The following is a 22,063-nucleotide window of genomic DNA, read 5'->3' as shown; positions in this document are numbered from 1 at the left end:
TGACTTCAGCTGCCATCTGGACATTTGCATAACACGCTGAGACAATAAAAAGAAGACGGAAAAGGAACTGTCCTCAAGGACTAACATGGCTGCAACCAGAAGGAATCTGCTGGAACACACACTGCCACACCGAGCCACGCACGCTACCACACTGCACACCGCGTGCCCTGCCTCTGCGCCACCTGCCATGTGGCACCTGGGGGCCTTCACCTGCCATGCCCCGGCCCCCTGGCTCAAAGCAGCCAGCCACCAGCATCAGCTAGGAAGTCCAGCGCCCCCGTGCTGCTGTGACCCAGGGGAGGACAGAGCCCCAGCCGTGATTTTAAACCCCCACGGCTTCCATCAGATGCTGCAGGCAGGTAGGTCCCAGCTACGTTCTATGTGGCTCTTGTTTTAACCAGCTTGGGTTTTTGTGCGTTTTTGTTTATTCGGTTTTGTTACTTTGTGTGTTCAAAGGAAAAGATTTTACCTAAAAGCTGGAGTCAGGGCTTGGGTTGGAAAGTCAGCACTTCGGGCAGCACCACATGCCCTTGCCATGCTCGGGGCCCGCCCGTAGCAGGCTCCTCCACCACACCTGCTTCCTGCTCGGTCTCTGCCTGTCCTCACGTCCACGTGGCAGGGGATCACAAGGGCTGAGTGCCTGCCAGGCGAGCAGGAAGAGGGGTGGGCATCGCGGCTGGTCCTGTAATGCTGCATAGAGCAACTCTTTGTTGCTCACCACCCCCACAAACTCCTAAACGAATGAGAAAGAGCTGAGCGGAGCAGGGAGTGCAGGTCAAGAGGAAACTCTAGGCCGATATTTCTCGAGAATTCTGCTGCCCTGAATTGGCCTCGTGCCCAAAAAGATTATCCATCCATTTATTAATAGACTGTGTGTGCTGCACACCTGCCCCGTGCCACGCACCGTGTTAGTGCCAGCACTGAGGGCACCATGGGCCCGGCAGGCAGAGCCTTGCCTCTGCCACTGACGCGAGGGGGGACAGCAGACCACCCTGCACCCCTTTTTGTCCGAGGGTGGCGACTGGCTGGGGGCTACACACCACGGAGAGTTGTTTTGTTTTGTTCTGTTTCGTTTTTCAGTTAGAAAAAAAAGAGGAAGGTAACAGCATGCCTGGGGAGTGGTGGGCGTTTCAGAAGCGGCCAGAGCAGCAACTCCTTAATGAAGTTGGCACCAGCTGACATTTCAGTGAGGCAAGTCACCCAGCCTAGTGCTGGTTTTAAGATTTATTTATGTATTTATTGCAAAGTCAGAAATACACAGAGGAAGAAAGAGAGGAAGATGTTCCATCCGATGACTCACTCCCCAAGTGACCACAACAGCTGGAGCTGAGTCGATCCAAAACCAGGAGCCACGAACTTCTTCCGGGTCTCCCTCACAGGTGCAGGGTCCCAAGGCTTTGGGCCATCCTTGACTGCTTTCCCAGGCCACAAATAGGGAGCTGGATGGGAAGCAGGGCCTCCAGAACTAGAACCAGCATCCATGGGCCTGGCGCAATGGCCTAGTGGCTAAAGTCCTTGCCTTGAACGCACTGGGATCCCATATGGGTGCCGGTTCTAACCCCAGCAGCCCTGCTTCCTATCCAGCTCCCTGCCTGTGGCCTGGGAAAGCAGTGCAGGATGGCCCAAAGCCTTGGGACCTTGCACCTGCGTGGGAGACCTGGAAGAAGCTCCTGGCTCCTGGCTTCGTATCAGCACAGCACTGGCTCTTGTGGTCACTTGGGGAGTGAATCATCAGACAAAAAATCTTCCTCTCTGTCTCTCCTCTCTGTAAAGCTGACTTTGCAATAAAAATTAAAACTAAAAAAAAAAAAAAAAAAGAAAGAAAGAAAGAAAGAAAGAAGTGGCACCCATACGGGATCCGGCATGTTCAAGGCAAGGACTTTAGCTGCTAGGCCACCACACTGGGCCCGTAGTACTGGCCTTTAGGAAGAACCTTCCAGAGGGCTTAGCCAGTGCCAAGGGCCTGAGGCACACTTGGCATGCTCAGGCGGGAAGTGGCCAGCTGGAGGCTACAGGGTGAGGAGTCTCGGGCTCACTCCAGGTGTGCCGAGAAGCCGTGGGCAAGACCAGGGATCTGACAACATTTGGAAAGCTTCCTCTGGCTGCCGGGTGTCTGTGCTCCTGGGTTTGGGGAGGGGTCCCACACCACACACATGGTGATACATTTGTCTCTGCCCAGCTGGGGATCTGCAGATGGCCATGTATGCTGACACTTTGGAAGACATGCCGCTGAAACTTGCCAGACGGGTACAACTTCCTGTACCCACTCGGTTCTGCCCAGGCCTCAATCCAAGGGCTGCTGAGGGTGGCTGAAGGGGAAGTGAGAGGCACACAGGGCCAGCGGCTCACAGAGTCCCCCCTGTGGCTGTATCGGCCAGGCCACAGGAAGGTGAGAGCTGCTTCCAACTGGAGCGCCAGCTCCATCCCCGAGGGTGGCTGCACCACCAGCCTGCCCTGCACACCGAGCGCCGATGGAACTGGGCGGAGGTGGCGGTGGGTGACCACAGGCCAGGCACACTGAGGGCTGATGGAACTGGGCGGAGGTGGCGGTGACCACAGGCCAGGTGTGCTATGGTGGTGGCTCAGAGCTCAGCCACCCAGCACTGGAAGGCAGAGAACACGGTCCCGCAGCCCAGCTCACTGCACAGAAACAGGGCAGGAAGAGATGGGGACAGTTGGTGGCTCTGCCTCGGAACAGGGTCCACGGCCTCGGACGAGGCCACCGTGGAGAGGTGCCTCCAGAGGCCTGTTGGACGAACCAATGAACATGTCTGGCTGACGTGGACCCCCGGAGGGCCCTGTACACACAGACCTCCCCAGCCCGCCAGGATGGCCGGGGCCCCGTGGCCTCGCCTGGACACGGAGTCCAGTCACCCCACACACAGGCTCAGACAGCCTCAGGCTGGAGAGCGAGCTGTGCACCCTGTCCCAGCACACCCTGAGCAGAGGGGCCCTGGCGGCGGGAGGCGGGACGGTGGACCCTCCTGAGGGCCCCATTCGGGGTTTCCCAGTACAAAGCACAGGAAGGTGTTGGCAAATTTTCTTATCCCCAAGACAGAAATGGCAAGGCTGCACTTTCTTATTCATGGGGCGCGGGTCGAGGAGCTTCGGCCCACAGCACGGCTCTCAGAAGCGGAGGAACCCTGAACGAGCCTGCAACTTCAGTGAACTTCAGTTGGCCAGTCAGCTATCCATGAACCGAGCTTCTGCCCGGTCACCTGACACACACACCGCGGCCGCCAGCCAACGGCGACTACAACGCTCTCGCCGCCCCTGCCAGGGGCCCGGACATCACGGCCCAGGGCCAAGCCCCCTCGGTTCTTCACTTGTCCCTTCTCGACTCTCCCAGAACAGGACAAGAAGCAGGGGCCAGGTGAGCTGACCCTCCGTGACCCTCCGGCTGGAGCTGGCCACGGTCTGCTCTTGGGCAAGTTCTGCGATCTCGCTTCACTAAAGGCAGGCTTCCAGAAGACAGGATTATGAAACAGCCCCCAGGGTGTCCTGGCCTGCTGGGGCAGGAAAGGCCGCGGCTGATAAGATACCGAGAAATCTGTTCTCTCTCACAGGCACGTGTGCCCCCTTTCTTTGTGGCTTTTACATGATACCAGCAAGAGACCTCCAGACACAAGTTCCGGGTTAGAGTGGCCCCCCAAGTCAGCAGCAAAAAGAGGAGCCCCCAGCCGCCCAGCACAGCTACTGCCCCGCTCCCCCTACCTTGATGGGACTTAAGATGCTGAGCCAGGAGGCCCGGCGCAATAGCCTAGCAGCTAGTCCTCACCTTGAACACATCGGGATCCCATATAGGCGCCGGTTCTAGTCCCGGCAGCTCCACTTCCCATCCAGCGCCCTGCTTATGGCCTGGGAAAGCAGTTGAGCACGGCCCAAAGCCTTGGGACCCTGCACCCACATGGGAGACCCAGAAGAGCTCCTGGCTCCTGGCTTCGGATCAACACAGCACCGGCAGTTGCGGTCACTTGGGGAATGAGTCATCAGACAGAAGATCTTCCTCTCTGTCTCTCCTCCTCTTTGTACAGCTGACTTTGCAATAAAAATTAAAAATCTAAAAAAAAAAAAAAAATGCCGAGCCAGGTCCTGTGGTCCGCTCGGAGTGTGCCACAGCCACTTCCCCTGGACTTCTGGGGCACTGAAGTGGTTTTTGCTTTTTTCTCCTACTTATTTACTTTCACAATCCATTCGCTCCTTTTAAATATTTACACTTTTCCCTGATGCACGGTAAGTGCACGTGTGGGTTCCAGCGTGTGAGGATCTGCGCAGGCATAAGGGACGGATTCTTCGAATTCCCTCTTTAGACTCTCCGCGCCAGAGGTTTGGACTTCCGAGAGAAGCCCCGCGGGGCCCGCCCTCGGTCCGCCCTCGGCCCTCCAGCCGCCCGGTCCTGCCCGCGCCCCGTCGCGCTGCTGCCCGCGCCGTCCGGGGGCGGTGGCGCGGCCGGCGGAGGGATCCCGGCCGCCGCACGCGCCACACACAGCTCGCCCTGCGATTGGCTGGCGGAGAGCTGGCCTCACATCAGCCCAGGCCGAGGCAGCAAGGAAAGCTGGCGTGAGCGCCAACCAATCGCACGGCGTTCCGGTGCGTGGGCCGCGCCTCCCAGCCAATCCGGAAAGGACTTCGGAAAAGGGTGTGCCCAATCGGAGCCGGGTCACCTTCTGACTCCCCAGGGCCCCCGGGCTCCGTCACCTTGACAACCCAACGTGTCCGCACCCGGATGCTCCAGGGGCGCCTAGTGCCAACCGGGGGATTGGCGTCTGAGGAGGCTGGAAAATTCCTCCTCCAGATCTGCGCGTGTGGGAGCAGCCGGACTCGGCGCGCGGGGTGGGCGGAGGGAGGCCGGCAGGCCCACCCATCAAGTGGTGGTGCTCCTGGGCTGGGCGCAGGAGAGCAGGGGCTGCCGCTCGGGGGTCCTGAGGCACGGGCTGTGGCAGCAGCCAGGCTGCGGGGCGAGCGGCACAGGAGGGCCCCGGAAGGGACCACCGTGTCCTCCCCGACCCCCAGCCCAGGGGCCACCAACGAGCCTCCCGGGGCAGGGCCCAGCTGCCCAGATGAGATGCCAGGGACGGAGGAGGACAGGGGGCACGCATGGTGACCGTGCAGGACAGGGCTCCGGGCGTTTGCAGGCAGGGTCCAGGGCTTCAGTGCCCCTCGCAGCAACACCCTGGGAGCATTCCTAAGCTGTAGCAGGCCACTGAGCACCCCGGCTGCAACTTGAGGAAGAGGTGGCAGTCGCCCTACAGGGCAGCTTGGGGCACTCGGTGTCATCCTCTGACAGGACACAGTGAGGACGAGGAGACAGCGCTGGCTGTGGCCTTCCTTTTTCCTAGGCCATGTCACGCCTTCTTAAATGCCAGGGAGGCGACTTCTGTGCAGCGGTTTCTCTTTGCAGCCGGTTCTGGCAGCGTGCGGGCTCCTTGGGCTGCAGTGGGCGTTTCCCCGCACGTGCTTGTGCCCGGGGTGTCATGGGCACACCAACATTCAAGCACGAAGGCATCCAGCAGCATGAGGCCATGGGCGTGTGTCCTCGTTCCCAGCCACAGGGAGGAAGGCAAATGGCCAATGCTGACTATTAAGGAAGTTGGAACATTCTAGAATTTCTAATACCAACAAGACCCATTTCTGTCCAAGACCACAAACTTGCCTGTGGTAAGGAAGCAGATGAGAGGAGGATGGAAATCTGCTGGTTTACTCCCCAAGTGGCCACAACAGCCGGAGCTGAGCTGATCTGAAGCCAGGAGCCAGGGACCTCCTCTGGGTCTCCCACACAAAGTGCAGGGTCCCAAGGCTTTGGGCCGTCCTCAGCCTGGCTCAGCCGGAGGGAGGGGCCACAAAGGTGGTGACCGGATGTAGTGGTGACAGGGAAGGTGACAGACAGGACATCTGGAACATCACATGGCCCGTCTTAGCTGATGGGAAAGCCCACCAGGACAGGGCACTGGGCACACGTGAGTACAAAGGCCCAGGGGCACCAGGTCAGGCCTCTGGCACCCCCACGACAGGCCTGTAGTTCTCCCTGCATTCCCTGGGTCCTGGAAGGTCTTGCTCCTGCTTTATTTAGGTTTCATTTTTCAAAAATATATTCTTGCAAAGATGTTTTAAATCCCAGGCTTTTACTCAGATGAGTTACACCCCTGCTCATTCAGATTTCTGTCTGGACACCCCGTGCTGCTGCTCACACTAGTGGATGAGTTGTCTTGCATCGTGCCTGGCCCCAGGGGTCACCTGCCCACTCTCCCAGCGACAGAGGGTGCCAGGACCTTCCCACGATGTCACAGGGGCCAGCTTCGCCCAGCCCCGTGTATGGTATGGGATCTGCTGGCAGCACTCAGGGCCCAAGTTGGTTTACTGGGGTTACCCTCTTGTCAACCTTGCTGCTAGCGTTCTGTGAGGAAACAGCCTGTGGCACCCAAGTTCAAGGTGCCCTGGAGGGCTGAGTACCAGTCACGCCACCCTAATGGGGCTGTCCAACTTAGCAAATAAACGCAGAGCACGATGAGCTTGAGTTTGAGATTAGGTCACGGGCAGCACCTGGGAGCGCTGTCGAGGCACAGCATGCTAAGCCACTACTGTGACATCGGTGTCCCTAAGAGCACGGGGGGTTTGCAACCGGCTGCCCCACTACCAGTCCAGTTCCTCCTGTGAGCGCAGGTGAGGGTGGCCTGCACCCCTGGGGAGACACGGATGGAGTTCCATGCTACTGCCTTAGCCTGGCCCATCCCTAACTGTTACAGCCATTTGGAGAGCGAAGCAGATGGAAGATCTCTCTTTCAAATAAATAATCTTTTAAAGCAAAACTGCAGTACACTTAGTTAAAAAAGAGTGTAGGTTGCTTATGTGAAACTCAGGTCAGACTGGCCAGCTCCAGCTGAGGCCGGCACACCTCCCTCCAGCAGCTCATCCGGATTCCTCCATCAAGCCGGCCCCGGCCATCACTGGGTGGTCTACCGATGCTCGGCTCGAACAGAGGGATTTAAGAGGTACACACAGGGATGAAATTACTGTCATGTTCTCAGAATCATCTATTTAATCCATACCATCTAGCCTCCATCCACTAATGAAAACCATCATAATAAAACATTAAAGTCCACACAACCAAATTACAACAAACATTTATTAAGTTATAATTTTCACAATATTTTAATTCTGTTCTGAAATCGATCTACAAATACCTCTACATAACACCAAAGCCGGTGGTTTATAAATAAGAGGAATTAGATACCGCTTTGCCGAAAAAAAAAATAATAATAAGCCCAATACATTCACGTCTGTTGAAAGTACTTGTAGAATCAGTTTCCAGGTGGAACTCATTATCTCCCACACCACTGTGTTTAAATCAAATGGAGCAACAGCATCCAATTCGATCCTATAGAAAATGTGTAACCAGTCGGTGTAACCCAACACCAACTGAGCTAAGGATGTGCTTCTGCTAATGGGTGTTTGCCTTCCCAATTATAACCGATTTCCAGTTCAGAAAAAGGGAACCGTTGCTGGGCTGGAAGCGTGTGCTGACCACCACGGCCGTTCCAAGAGATCTGGGACCGAGCACACAGGTGGACGCTAAAACTGACACCAACAACCTCTGGACCCGAGCCCGGGAACAGCGGCCAACAACGTCCTTAGCTGCCACAGGTTTTCAGCCAACGCCACAGATGACGGTTGGCTTTTTGTGCCACAAGAGAAAAGCTGGTGCTGACACAGGTCCTGGTTCCAATGACCCAGCCAGGAGGAACCAGGAGAGTGGTGTGCTGGGCACAACTGGGTTTCTGCCCCCGGCTGACTACCCAGCACGAGCCAAGAGGGTCCTGTTAGAACCTGTGATGTCACTACAGTTCTTCAGTTTTGTTCGCGCAGGACGCGCAGGACGCGCAGGTCGGATCATTCAAACTTGCCCAGAAACATCAGTGTTGTGCAAGTATGGGTCGGGAGGAACCTCAGCCAGAGGGCAAGAGCTGGCTTTCTGGTGAAGTCAGCTGGGTCAAAACCCTTTGGCAAGTACCTAGCAGGTGTTGGCCTAGCAGGTGCGCTGGCACCAACCCCAGGACAGCTGTCCATCTCCACTAAGTGAAACACATCGCAGTGCAGGAGGCTGCAGGTCACGCTGTTACCCTGACCTGCTGACTGGTACTTCCCACCACCGTGCTGCCCTGCCCCACCTTTGCCAGCATGGGACAGGCTGCTGGTGGCCCTGTGTGGCCCCTGTGTTTCTCACTGACCAGGGGAACCCAGCAAAAGCCTTCCCCAGGGCATTCACCTCTTGGCAATGTCTCTTAGCCACCTAGTATGACCTACCAGGGGACATGGGAAGGCGGCAGCACCCACAGCACCCCTCAAGGCCTCAGGCACCCTGAGCAGGGGCCAGGCCATGCTGTTCCCCTGGGGCACACACCCCCTGAGCACGGGCCTGGCCATGCAAACCCCGGGCCCCCTATGACACACACATTTCAAACCAGATCAACATTGTTTTCATCCGAATATTCTGGAATCACACTCTACCAGGTGCCATGCTGGCAGGCTCTCTGGCTCTGAAGGGATCACAAAGGTCCTTCTTACAGGTATGAGAAATGGTACAAAAATACATTTTTCCACATACAAAAGACAGAGAGAGATGGCGAGGGAAGGCCAAGGCCCTGCAGAGTGTCCACGGGATGGAGGAAGAAAACAAAGAACTCCGTGGCCTTGGGGTCAAGCACTGTCCCAAACAGAAGTGGAACTTGGGTGCTACAAACCACTGAAAGCTGTCAGCCGCGCAGTGAGGATGCTGCCGAGAAGAGCAGAGCAGAGCGAGCTGTCGACCAAGGCAAGCCCAGACTTCGGCGCTCAGTGCTTCCGACCCGACGCCCAGACACAGGGCCCTTCCTCAGGCCACGTGGTGGCTGCTGACACCGTGCCCTGTGCATCTCGGTGGAGAATGGGGAACAGCGGTATCTCGGGCACCTAGTGGGTACAGCCAGATGTGCAGGGGAAGGAGGGCAGGGATGTGCCCATGTCACTCACCCCCGTGCTAACATGGACCTGTCTGTGTGACACAAAAGCCAGAATCCTGGATGGAGACCGATGTGAGCAATGCCTAGAAAACAGGCATGCTTTTCAGGGAACTAACTGAACGCCAGAGAGACTGGGCCCTTAAAGACACACAGCTCCATCCAGGCCTTGCCACCACAACAGGAACTTCAGAGACATGCAAGAGCTGGCAGACAGCTCGGTTTTCTTCAAATTGGTACCTGGATGACTGTGAGGTCCTGGTTCTACAGGATCTGACAGGGGTTCCTACAAACCCAAAGGCAGGGCTCTGAGGGCTGCCAGGATGTGCTGGTGAAGGTGCCAGGCCAGCTTGCACACACCGGCTCCCTTTCCTAATGGGATCCCAGTGAGGGCGCATTGCCACTCGCAAGGAGCTGAGCCTTGAGAAGCTCTCTTGCCTGGGCCCCCTCGGCTGCTGCCCCCCATCCCCAGAGGCCATCTAACAGAAGGACACACAGCAGGTCCAGACGGAAGGCATGGCACATGCGTCACCATGGCGGGGTCTCCCTAGGTCTGCTCGTCTGAGCAGGTCTGAGCACCCCCCGGGCCACTCTGCAAACAGCCAGAATGGAGCTGCTCATGTCGGCGGGTCCTCCTTCTGAGGCCCTGACTGGACCAAAACTGAAATGAAACAAAAACACTTGGGGTACAGCTTTCTGTGCAGGCCCCGAGACACAGGGCAGCGAACAGGAGCTGGGGCGACCCTCATCACCTTCCCAGCCCCTGGCGTTTCCTCCCAAGAATGCTGAGCTTAAAAAATACCAAAGGACACAGGACAAAGACACTCAGGTCTTCGGGGAATGGAAAGCTGCTGGCCCCTGGGTCCCCGAAGCATTTCACCCGCAAAGGAAACAGTCATTAGGTCAGCATCAGCCCCAAACCTGTAAAATGGGGCTCCATTCTGGTACACGTATCTACGCACACCAAGCTCGCCTGCCTGTCCCTGCGCTGCAGAGACAAACGCATGGAAGCATTTCCAAAACATCAAACGGGCATATTCTTTCCTTCAGTGTGAAGTCTTAATAAACTTGACTCATCCACCTTTATTTAAAAAACCTTACAAAAGATGTATTTAAATGCTCGAAAAAAAGTGAACTATGCTCTATGCACAGATAAATTCCTTTCTGTACAGCTAATGTGGTGATCGCCTTTGATTAAAAAATATTTTCCCCACTAGTGACGCTTGGTGCAGTCACTGACGCCGTCTCCTGTGAGCTGCCGCCGGCCGCAGCCACCCTCCCCAAGCGCCACGCTCACGTTCCGCAGCGTTTATTGATAATGTTTACGGTCTGTTGCTGTTTTTCCTTTTTCCCTCTTTTTATGTTTCCCGAGAGCCCGCGCTGGTAGAAGAGCACCCAGGGGGCTGGCTGACCTTCATTTGTCCTTGGCGCGGTCCAGGCTCTCCAGCACCCTGCTGAGGCGAATGTTGAGCACTCTGACCTGGTTCTCCAGGAGCTCCAGCTTCTCCTGCACGCTGGGGCCGCCGGAGCTGCCGCGCCAGTAGAAGCCCATGGGCCCGGTCATGAAGTAGACGGCCACGACGAAGCAGAGCGGCAGGACGGCGTTCTCGGGCTCGCCCTCGTACTTGTGCAGGATGTACACGCACGACATGGAGAACAGGATGACCCGCACCACCCAGAAGAAGCGGCCGAACAGCAGGTGCAGGACGCTGAAGGTGCAGCCCAGGATCAGCGACAGGAACCAGTAGGCCAGCAGGACCACGCCGACCAGCAGGAGCGCACGGGCAGGGCTGTTGGCCACCGAGGCCGGGCTGAAGTACTGGGACATGTTGGAGACTGTGGAACAGAAGAGAGAAGCAGAGGGAGGCTGGTCACGTGCACGGCAGGCAGGGAGCGATCAATCGTTTAACAGAGGATTCAACTTGCGCCTGCACTGCAAGCATCCCACGCGGGCACCAGTTCACTGCCAGGCTGCTCCGCTTCTGATCAAGCGCCCTGCTCACGGCCTGCGAGGGCAGCACAGGAGGGCTCAAGGCCCTGGGCCCCGGCACCTGCGCAGGCAAACTTTTGGGGATACATTTCCCTGCTAAAACACAAATCCCCAGGCATAGGAATGCTTTGAACTTATGCATCACACACAGTGGGAAAACGACACAGAAGCCAAGCTCGCTTCACCCCGGGAAGTGCCAGCCGCTCTCATCACAGATGCAGGCATCCATGCTTGCCCGATTCTGCTCCTGGCTATAGGACTGAGAGCCTGTGAGTCTGGCACAATAGCCTAGTAGCTAAAGTCCTCACCTTGCATGTGCCAGGATCCCACATAGTTGGGTCTAATCACAGCAGCCCAACTTCCCATCCAGCTCCCTGCTTATGGCCTGGGAAAGCAGTCAAGGACGGCCCAAAGCCTTGAGACCCTGGACCCAAGACGGAGACCCAGAGAAAGTTCTTGGCTCCTGACTTGAAGTCAGCTCAGCTCCGGCCATTGCGACCACTTGGGGAGTGAAACAGTGAATGGAAGGTCCTTCTCTCTGTATATCTGCCTTTTCAATAATAAGAAACAAATCTTAAAAAAAAAAAGATAGGGAGGCTCCCCACACCGTGTCTCGTGCCAAGCCACGGGCAGCTTCTTGCTATCAGATCTGCTGCTGCGCGGTTCACTGGTGACAGGAGTGGAAGGCCCTGGGCCAGCGTGGACTCGGATTGCATGCGGTTGCTGCATTTGGGCGATGTGTTGATTCAGCCATGCCCCATGAGGGGCCAGGAACGGCCCCAGGGTGCTGCGGGCTGTACAGCATCCTCCCACGTGGCCGCGCAGCCGCCTCCGATGCTCTGCCGGAGCAGGGAGGTATCCTGAGTCAGCAGGGCCTCTCAGCAGCTGAACCCAATGGAACCAGGTGGGAAGGCAGGAAATAGGCTCCCGAGTGGGGCAACAGCAAGCAGGGACGAGCCATCCTCATGACTCAGCCTCAAGGCCATCTGTAGAGTGGGGTGTGCAGGCCTTACAGGGGCATGTGTGACTGTCCTGTGAGCAACACACCTTTCCTCCAACTCTGGGGGCCGGAGGCTGGGGTCACCGTGGGGACGGGCCCGGCTGCCTCAGCAGGCTGCAGGGTGAAGGGCCCTGCCACCTCCCGGGTGCCCCAGGCCTGCCTCAGTGCAGCCTCTGGCCCTCTCTGCACAAAACCGTCTTCTCCCTGCTGCCCTGTGTCCTTGGTCTGAATGTCCCACCTTGTAGAAGGACCAAAGGCAGCAGAATCAGAGCACTTGGCCCTGTTCTCAGCACAGCCGCGTCTAGACTCTGGGGCCACAGCTGCGGTACCCCTTCTTAGGGGTCTTACTCTTCCCTGGGACTGGCTCTTCCTCCTGCTGGTCTGGCAGAGGGCCCTCGTGTGCCAGGCCCTAGGCCAGGCAAGGGTACAGTCTGCCAAAGATGTGCACACAGCAGACACTGCCACCAGCGCCTGCCTTCCTTGGGGATGTGGGGAAGCCACGGGCATTGGGTGCCCACACAACCAGCCCTAGCAGGAGGCCCAAGAGCTGAGCGCCCCTGGCCGAGGAAAGTCCACTCGGGTCGTCACAGCTCACGGATGGAGGAATCCCATGCATCCCGTGTGACCCCATGAGGAGAAGACTCCGGAGGCTGAACCTGGTCCCCCGGTCCCTCAACCTTTGCTCTGGGCAGTGTGTCCTTTAGGGCCAACACACAGCCCATGAGCATGGCTGTCTGCCCTGTCCCTCTGGTCACTCACCAGACCCAGACATGGGTCCTGGGCAGGAGGCAACTACAGACTTCCCAACAACACAAATGGCAACTCGGACCTGGGGGTGGAGGCAGGAAGGCGGTCCTGGACAGCCCAAGTGCACAGGATGGCCTGGACCCTGGGGGAAGCAGGGCAAAGGGGACCATTCTAGGAATTCCCATCAACCTGGTAGAGCACGGGGCATGCTGGGACAACAGGAAGGTGGTGGTATCGAAGAATCTTAGGACAGAGAGGGGCAAGGTCTCCTATGGGCATAAAGCTGGCACACAGCATATGCCCTGCCAAGGATGGCATCCGTCATCCTCGATGGGACTCTGAGTCTGTGCCACCGACCCTGCCAGAGGGACAGGTAAGGACAGAACTCATGGCCCAGGAGAAAGGGGGCAAAGGGGGGCATGGCTGCAAGCCACAGCCAGGACCAGGCTGGCTCTCACTCCCTCCCTGCCTCTGCCCAGTGGCCCCCCAAGACCAATGCCAGTCTCTTACCAGAACACGAAGCAGGGGAACAATCCCCCCGACACACAGCAGCCACACCAGCCCTCTCTCGGCCTACGCTCACAGGCCAGCTTGCTCCCTGGGCTACAGCCGTTCTGGTCCTCCGAGCAGCCTTCCAGGACACTGTCTGACTTGCTAGCAACAAGGGATTGGACAGGCTGGGTGGGCTCTGCCCCAGGGGGCTCTGAGAACTCCTTTCTGCTGCCTCGGGCATATACGCCTGTGCAAACGCCAGGCATCCCGCCGCCGAGCACCATGCTGCCACAGAGGGCGGCAGCTTCTTGGCCCTCCAGGCCCGGCGAGGCCGTCTGGCCCCGATCAGGCCCAATGGCAGTAGCCCTGGCACACCAGCTCAGCAGTGACCGCTGCCAGGGTTCTGGGAGCGCACCATTCTTGCAATTCCTGTGTGCCTGGCTTCTCGGTGGGTCCTGTTAGACCAGACAAGCAGTCCAAGCAGCCTGCCGTGGGACCCTCACCCCCACCTCATCCTAAACAGCTGCTGGGAAAACGCCACCCCCGTGGGCCTCATGAACAGGTGCCCACTGCACTGCCCCTCACCCTGATGGTCTGCTCCTGGGCCTCTTGGGAGTGACTGGCACCTACCGTCAAGTCCAAGGACATCCAGCAGCTCTGTCCACATCTTCCACAATGTCTCCACGAACATGTCCACCCCCAGGACAAACCTCTCCGTCAGCCTGGCCAGGAACTGCAGGGACAAGAAAGGGACCGTGAGGGCTAAGTCACCACCTTGCTGCCAGTCCTGCTGCTCCACCTCTGAGCCAGCTCCCGACTCATACACCTGGGAAGGCAGCAGAGGATGCCCGAGGGCCTGGGCCCCCAGGAGCAGCTCCCAGCTCTGGCCCGCTCTAGTCTCAGGCTGCGTGGCCATCTGCAGAGTGAACCGGCAGACGGAGAACCTCTCTCTCCATCCTTCCCTCCTCTGTGTAACTCTGACTTTCAAATCCTAAGACTAAATAAAATATTTTCTAAAAATGGTCACCCCGCCCGTCCCCTGCCAGACTTCTGGAGCTTCCTGACACAGCAGCTCAGCAACAGGATCACAGACACAGCTTCCCACTGACAACAGCACTGCGTAAATCTGGAAGCTTCCATCCCATCTCTCAGTGGGCACTGGACCTCACACTGCAGACGCCGGCAGCTATCTGATCTGCACAGATGGAAACCCAGGCTGTTCCCAACCTGTGCTGCTGGGCACATCGGCTCGCGTGCCCCCAGTGTGTCTGCCCCAGGACAACAACCCCTCACCAGCACGGGGGACACGGGGGTCCAATCGGCAACCAGGAGAGCTGACCGCCTCTGAGCTAGCTTGCTGCCGACTGCCCAGCTCTGCAGGTGGGCACTGTGGGGCAGAGGGTTGGGCTGCCCACCTGTGACCCTGTCTCCCACGTCAGACTGCCAGCTCCAGTCCCGTCCCGGCTCTCAGCTTCTAACCCAGTTTCCTGCCAACATGCCCAGGAAGGCAGCAGAGGACAGCCAAGTACCTGGGTGCCTGCCAGCCATGTGGGAGGAACATGGAGTCCCAGCTCCTAGCTTTGGTCTCGCCCAGTACCAACCACTGTAGCAATTTGAGTAGTGAACTAGAAAATGGAAAATAATCAACCCATCCTAGACTCCCCACTCTGCCTCTGTAGATATTAACTATGATTGAGCTAAGAGGTAAGGCACAGAGCTGAACTGACAGGGGGGCCACTCATCACCCATTTCCCTGAGAAGTACAAGTTGGGGCCAAGCTCCCAAGGCCACTCCTCGCCCTTGGCCAGGCAGCCGCTCCCATGCTCGGGATACTCATGGCAGCGGCCCTGCTGGCTTCATGGCTCACCAGGGCTGCAGCACCCATCGGCACTTCCGTCCTGGGTGTCGCTGAGCGATGGATCTTGCGGGTCCCCTATGGGACAAGCAACTGGGACACCCACCAGTCCACAGCCGTGCCTACCACTTGTCCAAATGGAGGACCAACGAAGGCTTCTCCAGGAAAGGCCAGCGGATGTCTCCATGGCAACAGCTGCCCGAGGGAGGGGCACGCGGGAAGGACACGACTCCATTCCTCTGCCGCTGGTCCTGCTGGCGGCTCAGCTTTCTCAGGTGGAAAACAGGCCAGAGCCTGTGCAGACCCCAAAAGGGCCCAGCCCACAGCCAACTGCTCAGTGACCCACGGGTGGCAGCGTGGTCACCTGTCACCTCCCCTGTAACTCAAGCCTGCTAGCAGGTGCTGAAGCCTGTTGTACCTGAGAAACCAGTGCAGCTGGCAGCAGGTCTGGGTAGAGGCTCTCTCCCAGGGTGGAAAGGACCGCCCCCTCCTGTGGACATGGGAGCCCTGGTGGGAACACACGTGCCTAGATTGGCAGATGGGGTCTGTAGCCCCAGAGGAGGCCCCGGCAAGGGCTGTCAGGTGGATGATGCCGTACATGCACCCACTGCTCTGCCTCCGCTCCAGCTCCCTGCTCCTGTGCCCAGGAAGGAAGCAGGGGACCCCTGCACCTCACATCTGCTTAGACCTCAAGCCCGGGATGCCTGCCACCCAGAGCTGGGACACAAGCAACCAAAAGCACACCGCTGGCCGCAGGGGTCAGGGAGCGCCGGCCCCCACAGCAGGAAGGGACTCTGCAGACCAAAGCCCCTCTCCAGATGGGCCTGCTGGTCACCAGTGTGCTCTGTGCGGGACAATACCTTACTCTGTAGGTAGGCACACACACCGGGAACCACACCAACCGAAAATGGAAGCTGGCACTGGGGAACAGGTGAAGCCACCACGGTGACGCCTGTGTCCCGTATGAGAGCGCCACTTCCTGTGCCACCTCCTGTGCCGGGGACTCAGCTCCCAGCTGACACGTGTGGGAAAGCCACAGAAGACGACCCACGTGTTTGGGCCCCAGCCACCCCCGGGGGTTCCAGCCAGGCCCAGTCCTGGCTGTCACTGCCGTCTGGCTGCACCAGCACAAGATCTTTCTCTTTCAAAGTAAAAGGTACAGTTTCATCCCTAACAGAGCTCCACTGCAATCACCTTCGCAGCAACCAAAGACCTGTGAACCTTGCCCCAGTGTCCCCACCAGGGCCACTGCCTCCACCGGGCACAGCCACACACCAGCCCTGCTGACCTTTGCTCTTCCCTGGCCTCCCCCATCCAGGACACTCGACTGCAACCGCTTTAAGCACACACGTGGGCAGCTCTCTGTGGAACCGTGGAACGAGGAACTCACTCGGTTTATGCCTCAATTTCTTCATTGGCAGCATGGGGTGCCAAGAGCCACAGCTCTCCCCAGCCCACAAGCCTGCTTTACGCATTCCCAGCTCACCCTCCCCGTGCCTGCCTACCACCCTGCCACGGCGGAACTTTTCTGGGAGGGATCACCCGGCCCAGCTGGCACACCACTGGAAAAACCCACACAACGGACCATGTGGGCCACCCTGGAGCCCACGGGTTGTGACATCACAATTTGGCACGGCGTGGTGCAGCTGCCCTCCTCCTCCTCACCCCGGATCAGCCAAGGAGAGACAAAGCCCATCCCTGACAACACCCTCTACTCTCCATCCCGCTGGCTTTTCTCGTTCTAGGGACTTCACACACACGGAGTCACGGGCTACAAGGCTTGCGCTTTTGCAAGTTCGCCCCCTCCTTCTTCTCTCTCTTTTTTTAAAATGTTTAGTATTTATTTTTCTTGGGAAGTCATATTTACAGAGAGAAGGAGAGACAGAAAGATCTTCTACCCACTGGATCACTCCCCAAGTGGCTGCAACAGCTGGAGCTGAGCTGATCTGAAGCCAGGAGCCAGGAGCTTCTCCCAGGTCTCCCATGCAGGTGCAGGGTCCCAAAGCTTTCGGCTGTCCTCCACTGCTCTCCCAGGCCACAAAGCAGAGAGCTGGATGGGAAGTGGAATAGCTGGGATACAAACCAGCATGCTCATGGGATCCCAACGCATGCAAGACTAGGACTTTACCACCAGGCCACTGCACCAAGCCGCCCCTCCTTTTCCATGGCTGATTCACGCTCATAGACCAACCCATCCTGTGGGCCATCTGCACCCTGTGACTACCTGGACAGGTGCCCAACAAACACTCCTGTCGCAGGTGCTTGTAACTGTGAGGGAGTGAACATAATCCCCATTGTGTATGAACGCTCCTGTTGTTCTCTGAGCATTCAGGGCCTGGTGTTGAACAACTCAGCAGTCACAGCTAACCCCGACTGCTCGCTGGTGCACACTGGACAGAAGCAGGGCCCAGGTCGCGAGCCTGTGAGCAGGACTGCAACGCAAGCCCGTTTCCAGCGGCAGCAAGGGCTCTGAACGCACAGTGCAGGTCTCTCAGCCTAGCGTAGGTTACACTATGTGGTATCTCTTTAAGCACCCTCAAACCTCACATTCAATCCATGAAGCAGGTCTGGCTCTAATCAGGAAACCTGAGCTCCGAGGCCGGCAGGCCCAGTTTTCCCTAAACTCAAATGAGCCAAGTCTCCCCGAGGCCCAGCTTGCCTGGGCTGCTCTCAGTCAGGTGGCCTTGCTCCAGATGCTTTACTGGGGGACCCAGGCAAGAAAACGGGTGGGTGGCACAAACACGGGCCACATACACCCTGCTACTGCCATTGCCACTACGTCTGATCTGGACCCAGCTCCTTCCCCACGGCGCCCATTGGTTTTCTCCAGGACCCCTGCCTGACGTGTGCAGGATGAAATGTGGTGACCTGCAGGCAGGCTTGGCACAATTGGCACAGGCCACAGGGGTCAGCGTGCCGTGCCCTGCACTTCGGCCCAGCCCTCCCCTGCCCCCGATGCTCGGCTTCTCTGCCTGGCCATGCTGCCCCATCCACAGATCCACGGAAGCATCCCTGCACATGGCCGTGTACTCAGCAGACACCCCCACGGAGCTGCCAGCAGGTAGCAGGATCCTGGTGTGTACCCTGCATGGAAAAGGCACATCTCGGGGCAGCACTGTGCCATGCAAATAAAGCTGCCACCACCCACACTGAGGAGTCAGAGTGGAGAGCAGGCACTTAGGGTTTTTCTGGTCCCCACATTATTATTATTTTTTTAATATAAAATTGTATTTTCTCCCCCATGTCTTAATTTCCCCAGACCACCTTTCTCCCATGGACATCCTCCTGCCCCAAAAGACACAGCGGCCTAAGTAACATCAATTCACCATCTACAAGGGCTGGGCCACTGTCCTCACCTCTGGCCACTGTCACAGGTGGTAGCTGAGTGCACGGCTCATCATTAGAACGACAGAGGAAGCTAACCAGTCCAGGCTCGAGGTTTGATCGAAACCAGCTGCCGTTGGGAACGATTCTGTCCTTTGAGTAATCCCGGGGACGGTGCACAAAACACACCGTCTCCACCATTAACTGGGTTTCTTTCTTTCCTTCCTCCTGCCCCTATGGCAAGAAGTCCAGAGCTTTCCTCAGGACCCGTGAAGCCCCCTGCTGCCAGCATGGCAGGAGCCCTTTCTCCCTTTTTTCCTAAATAAGTCCTGCTTTGCAAGCTAGAATTGTCTGCATGAAAATTCTTCTTTTGTGTGAGACAAGAAATGAGGTTGCTGCCATGTTTTGCATCAAAACATCCTACAACATCCCATGTGGGCGCCAGTTCAAGACTCGGCTGTGCCACTTCTGAGCCAGCGCCCCGCTGACGCACCTGGGGAACTGCCTGGGCCCCAGAAAACCACACAGCACACCCAGAGGAAGCTCCTGGCTCCAGCCTGGCCCGGCTGAGTTGTTGTGGCCATTCAGAGAATGAACCAGCGGACAGAAGACCCCTCACTCTGCCGGTCTCTCTTTTCCGTCTAAGACGAAATACTGCCTTTCAACGGGTCAGGCAGGGCAGGGTGCGGTGTGAGCAGGCCACGTGGCACAGCAGGCCTCAGGGCTACCTCTGGCCACCAAGATGTCCCAGGTGTTCAGTCTCACGCCTCCCGGTCCCTGGCTGGGGCCAAGCAGCTCTCTGCCTCCACAGGCTAAGCCCACCTGTGGGACGCCCACACCCCACACGGTAGCACTAGTTCAAGTCAGGGAGGCCCACACTTCCAATCCAGCTTCCCGCTAATGTGCCCGTCAGGCATGGCAGACGATGGCCCACGGATGGAGTCCAGGTGCCTGCAGTGGCCTGGCCCGCCTTTGCAGAGGGAAGTAGCAGAAGCTTTCTGTCTCCCCCTTTCAAACACTAGTCATAACAAACAATAGTCACAACAGGTTCCACTCCCCGCCATCACCCAGCCATCTCTTACGGACCTCCTGTTAGCCCCAGAAGGTCTTTAGCAAGCCTGGTCTGGTAGATCCACATCTTGGCCCCAAGTAACAGCTCCCCACTAACTGGCTGTGGAGGGATCCAGGAAGATACCCACCACTGGTTAGCTGCAACCTCTTAGTGGAGCCACAAAAGCTAAGCCCATTTAAAAGACCGTGAAACTGAGGTCCAAAGAAGTTGGTACAGCCTCCAACTTCAAAACCCCAGGAAGAACGACAGGCGAACAGCATCCCCACAGCCAAACGGCCCTGTCAACTTCCCCTTTCTCAGAGAGGGCCTAAGGCCCATGCAGGAGTGGGGAGCAATCCACGCACCCCTCCTGCAGCCCAAAACCATTTTCAGGGGCCCCCCAAAAGGTCCCCGACAACTCCAATTAGAAGCCCAGGCAAGGGGCACAGTGCGGCGACCTAACAGCTAAAGTTATTACCTTGCACACACCAGGATCCCATATGGGTGACTTTTCTAATCCCGGCAACCCAGGTTCCCATCCAGCTCCCTGCTTGTGGCCTGGGAAAGCAGTCGAGGACGGCCCAAAGCCTTGGGACCCTGCACCTGCGTGGGAGACCTGGAAGAAGCTCTTGGCTCCTGGCTTCGGATTGGCTCAGCTCCGGCATTTGTGGCCACTTGGGGAGTGAACCAGACGGTGGAAGATCTTCCTCTCTGGTCTCTCCTCCTCTCTATATATCTGACTTTGCAATAAAAATAAATCTTTAAAAAAAGAGAGAGAGAGAGAGAAGCCCCAGGCACAGCCCTAGATCGGAGCGCTCGACTTCTTCTCTACCCGAAAGTAAAACCAGCCGGAGCCCCCATCGCGTCTGCAGGACTGGGGGGAGGCCGGAAGGAGCCGGGGCCGCCGAGCAGCGCGGGCGCGTGGGGACGCGGTGTGCAGCCCGGGCGCGCGCCTGCCTTACAGTGAGGCCCATTCAAACGCCGCGAATGAATGAAGCGCAGCGCCGGTGGCGTCAGCGCGGCGGGCAGGGGCCCCGCAGGGCCGCTCTCCGGACCAAGGTCCAAGAGGACGCCGGACACCGGCACCCCGCGTCCCGCACGTGCTGGGCCCTCGGGAGAAGCGGGGCTCGCAGGCCGGGCCTCCCACTGCTCCCCACCCGGAACCGGGTCCCTCGGCCCGCGCGCACCGCCAGGCCGCCCGTTCCAGAGGCCGCGCGCGGCCCGGGCCGGCCCCGGGCGCCAGGTGCGCGCCGGCCCGGGGCAAGGTGACCGCGGGCGCAGCGCCCACCTTCTGCGCGGCGCGCACGTTGTCCTCGCCGAACAGGCTGCTGACGCTCTGCGAGAAGGTGCTGACCGTGCGGCGGTAGCTGTTCTTGTCGGCGCCGCCGCGGCCCCGCGCCCCCTGCGCGCCCGGCGCCAGCAGCCCGAGCAGCAGCAGCAGCAGCAGGAGCCCGGCTCGGGGCCCGGGCCCGGCCGAGGCGCGCGCACCCATGCTCGGCCGGCAGTGCGGGGTCGCCGCGCCCGGGGAAGAAGACCGCGCTCGGGGACGGCCGAGGCTCCGGCGGGGACCGCGTTGGCGCGCTCGGGAGCCCCGCGTCGCCTCGCCAGCCGCCGCTGCGCCACCTGCCCCGCCCCGCGCGCACAGGCGCCGGCCCTGCCCACGCCCCGCCCCGCCCCGCGCCCGGACCCGCCACCCACCGGGCGAGCGCGCCGGGACCAGAGGTCGCCTGGTCTCCCCGGCCCCAGCATCCCGGAAGCCTTCCCCGACCTGGTGGGCCTTCCGAGGCTGAAAAAAGAAAAAAAAAATTTTTTTTTAAACTTGATTTAAAAGTAGCGTGAGCCGGTAAGACCTGGAACGGCCTCAGGTGTGTGGTGGGAAAACACGAACGAAGCCTCCCGAGGCTCCCCATGGAACCCCAGGGTGGCCACTGGAAACTTCCGGAAAAGCGAGCCACGCCGCGCTCCTTGCCCTAGCCGCACGTGGTGGGGGACAGAAAGTACTCACTGGAAAGCTGCAGGAGCGGTGCGACCACCGTCGGGAGACTGGGGAACCCAGAAGGCCAGGTGGGAAGACCCTGCGCCACCTCCCTGGGCGCACCCCACCTGCCGGGCTCCCCTCGACCTGCAGAGGGCTGAGTGCGATGGGGTGCCTTGCAGGGGAGGCAGGCAGCTTTGGACACCCACTCGTTCCTCTGGGAGCCTGGAGGGATCCCCAAGGCAGGAAGGGGCACTTCCTCTGAGCTCCTCGTTTTGTTTTTAAGATTTATTAATCTTTATTACAAAGTCAGATATGCAGAGGAGAGGCAGGAAGATCTCCCGTCCGTTGATTCATTCCCCAAGCGGCCGCAATGGCCAGAGACGAACTGATTGGAAACCAGGAACTAGGAGTTTCTTTCAGGTCTCCCATGTGGGTACAGGGTCCCAAGGCTTTGGGCCGTCCTCGACTGCTTTCCCAGGCCACAAGCAGGGAGCTGGATGGGAAGTGGGGCAGCTGGGATTAGAACCAGGGCCCATATGGGATCGTGGCTCATGCAAAGTGAGGACTTTATCCACTAGGCCTTTGCACTGGGCCCTGAGATCCTCTTTGAGAGCTGCCCCCGTTCCCTGTAGA

The 22,063-nt window shown here is 58.6% G+C and overlaps 1 protein-coding gene across 1 annotated transcript; it reads right to left on the bottom strand.

Annotated features, from left to right (window-relative positions):
* Nucleotides 1-10,056: 10,056 nt before the first annotated feature.
* Nucleotides 10,057-20,944, bottom strand: LOC121160939 (BRI3 binding protein). Its single transcript, XM_040987141.1, has 3 exons — nucleotides 20,741-20,944; nucleotides 13,853-13,955; nucleotides 10,057-10,829 (listed from the first exon to the last, which is right to left on the bottom strand). The coding sequence occupies exons 1-3, from the start codon at nucleotides 20,942-20,944 to the stop codon at nucleotides 10,408-10,410; spliced, it is 729 nt and encodes a 242-aa protein (XP_040843075.1). The 3' UTR covers nucleotides 10,057-10,407.
* Between the last annotated feature and the right edge of the window lie 1,119 nt (nucleotides 20,945-22,063).

Source organism: Ochotona curzoniae, unplaced genomic scaffold, assembly GCF_017591425.1.
Source record: "Ochotona curzoniae isolate NIBS_2020 unplaced genomic scaffold, NIBS_Ocur_1.0 contig_46, whole genome shotgun sequence".
NCBI classification, from domain to species: Eukaryota; Metazoa; Chordata; class Mammalia; order Lagomorpha; family Ochotonidae; genus Ochotona; species Ochotona curzoniae.
Note: the sequence above shows the minus strand (reverse complement) of the source record. Positions and strands in the feature narration are given on the sequence as shown.

Bases quoted from the DNA above. Each gene is read 5' to 3' on its own strand.
- LOC121160939 (XM_040987141.1), bottom strand. From the start codon at position 20,944: ATGGGTGCGCGCGCCTCGGCCGGGCCCGGGCCCCGAGCCGGGCTCCTG. The intron at 13,956-20,740 runs GTGGGCGCTGCG...TTGTCCCTGCAG, and splicing joins ACGTGCGCGCCGCGCAGAAG to TTCCTGGCCAGGCTGACGGA. The intron at 10,830-13,852 runs GTAGGTGCCAGT...TCTGTTCCACAG, and splicing joins GGATGTCCTTGGACTTGACG to TCTCCAACATGTCCCAGTAC.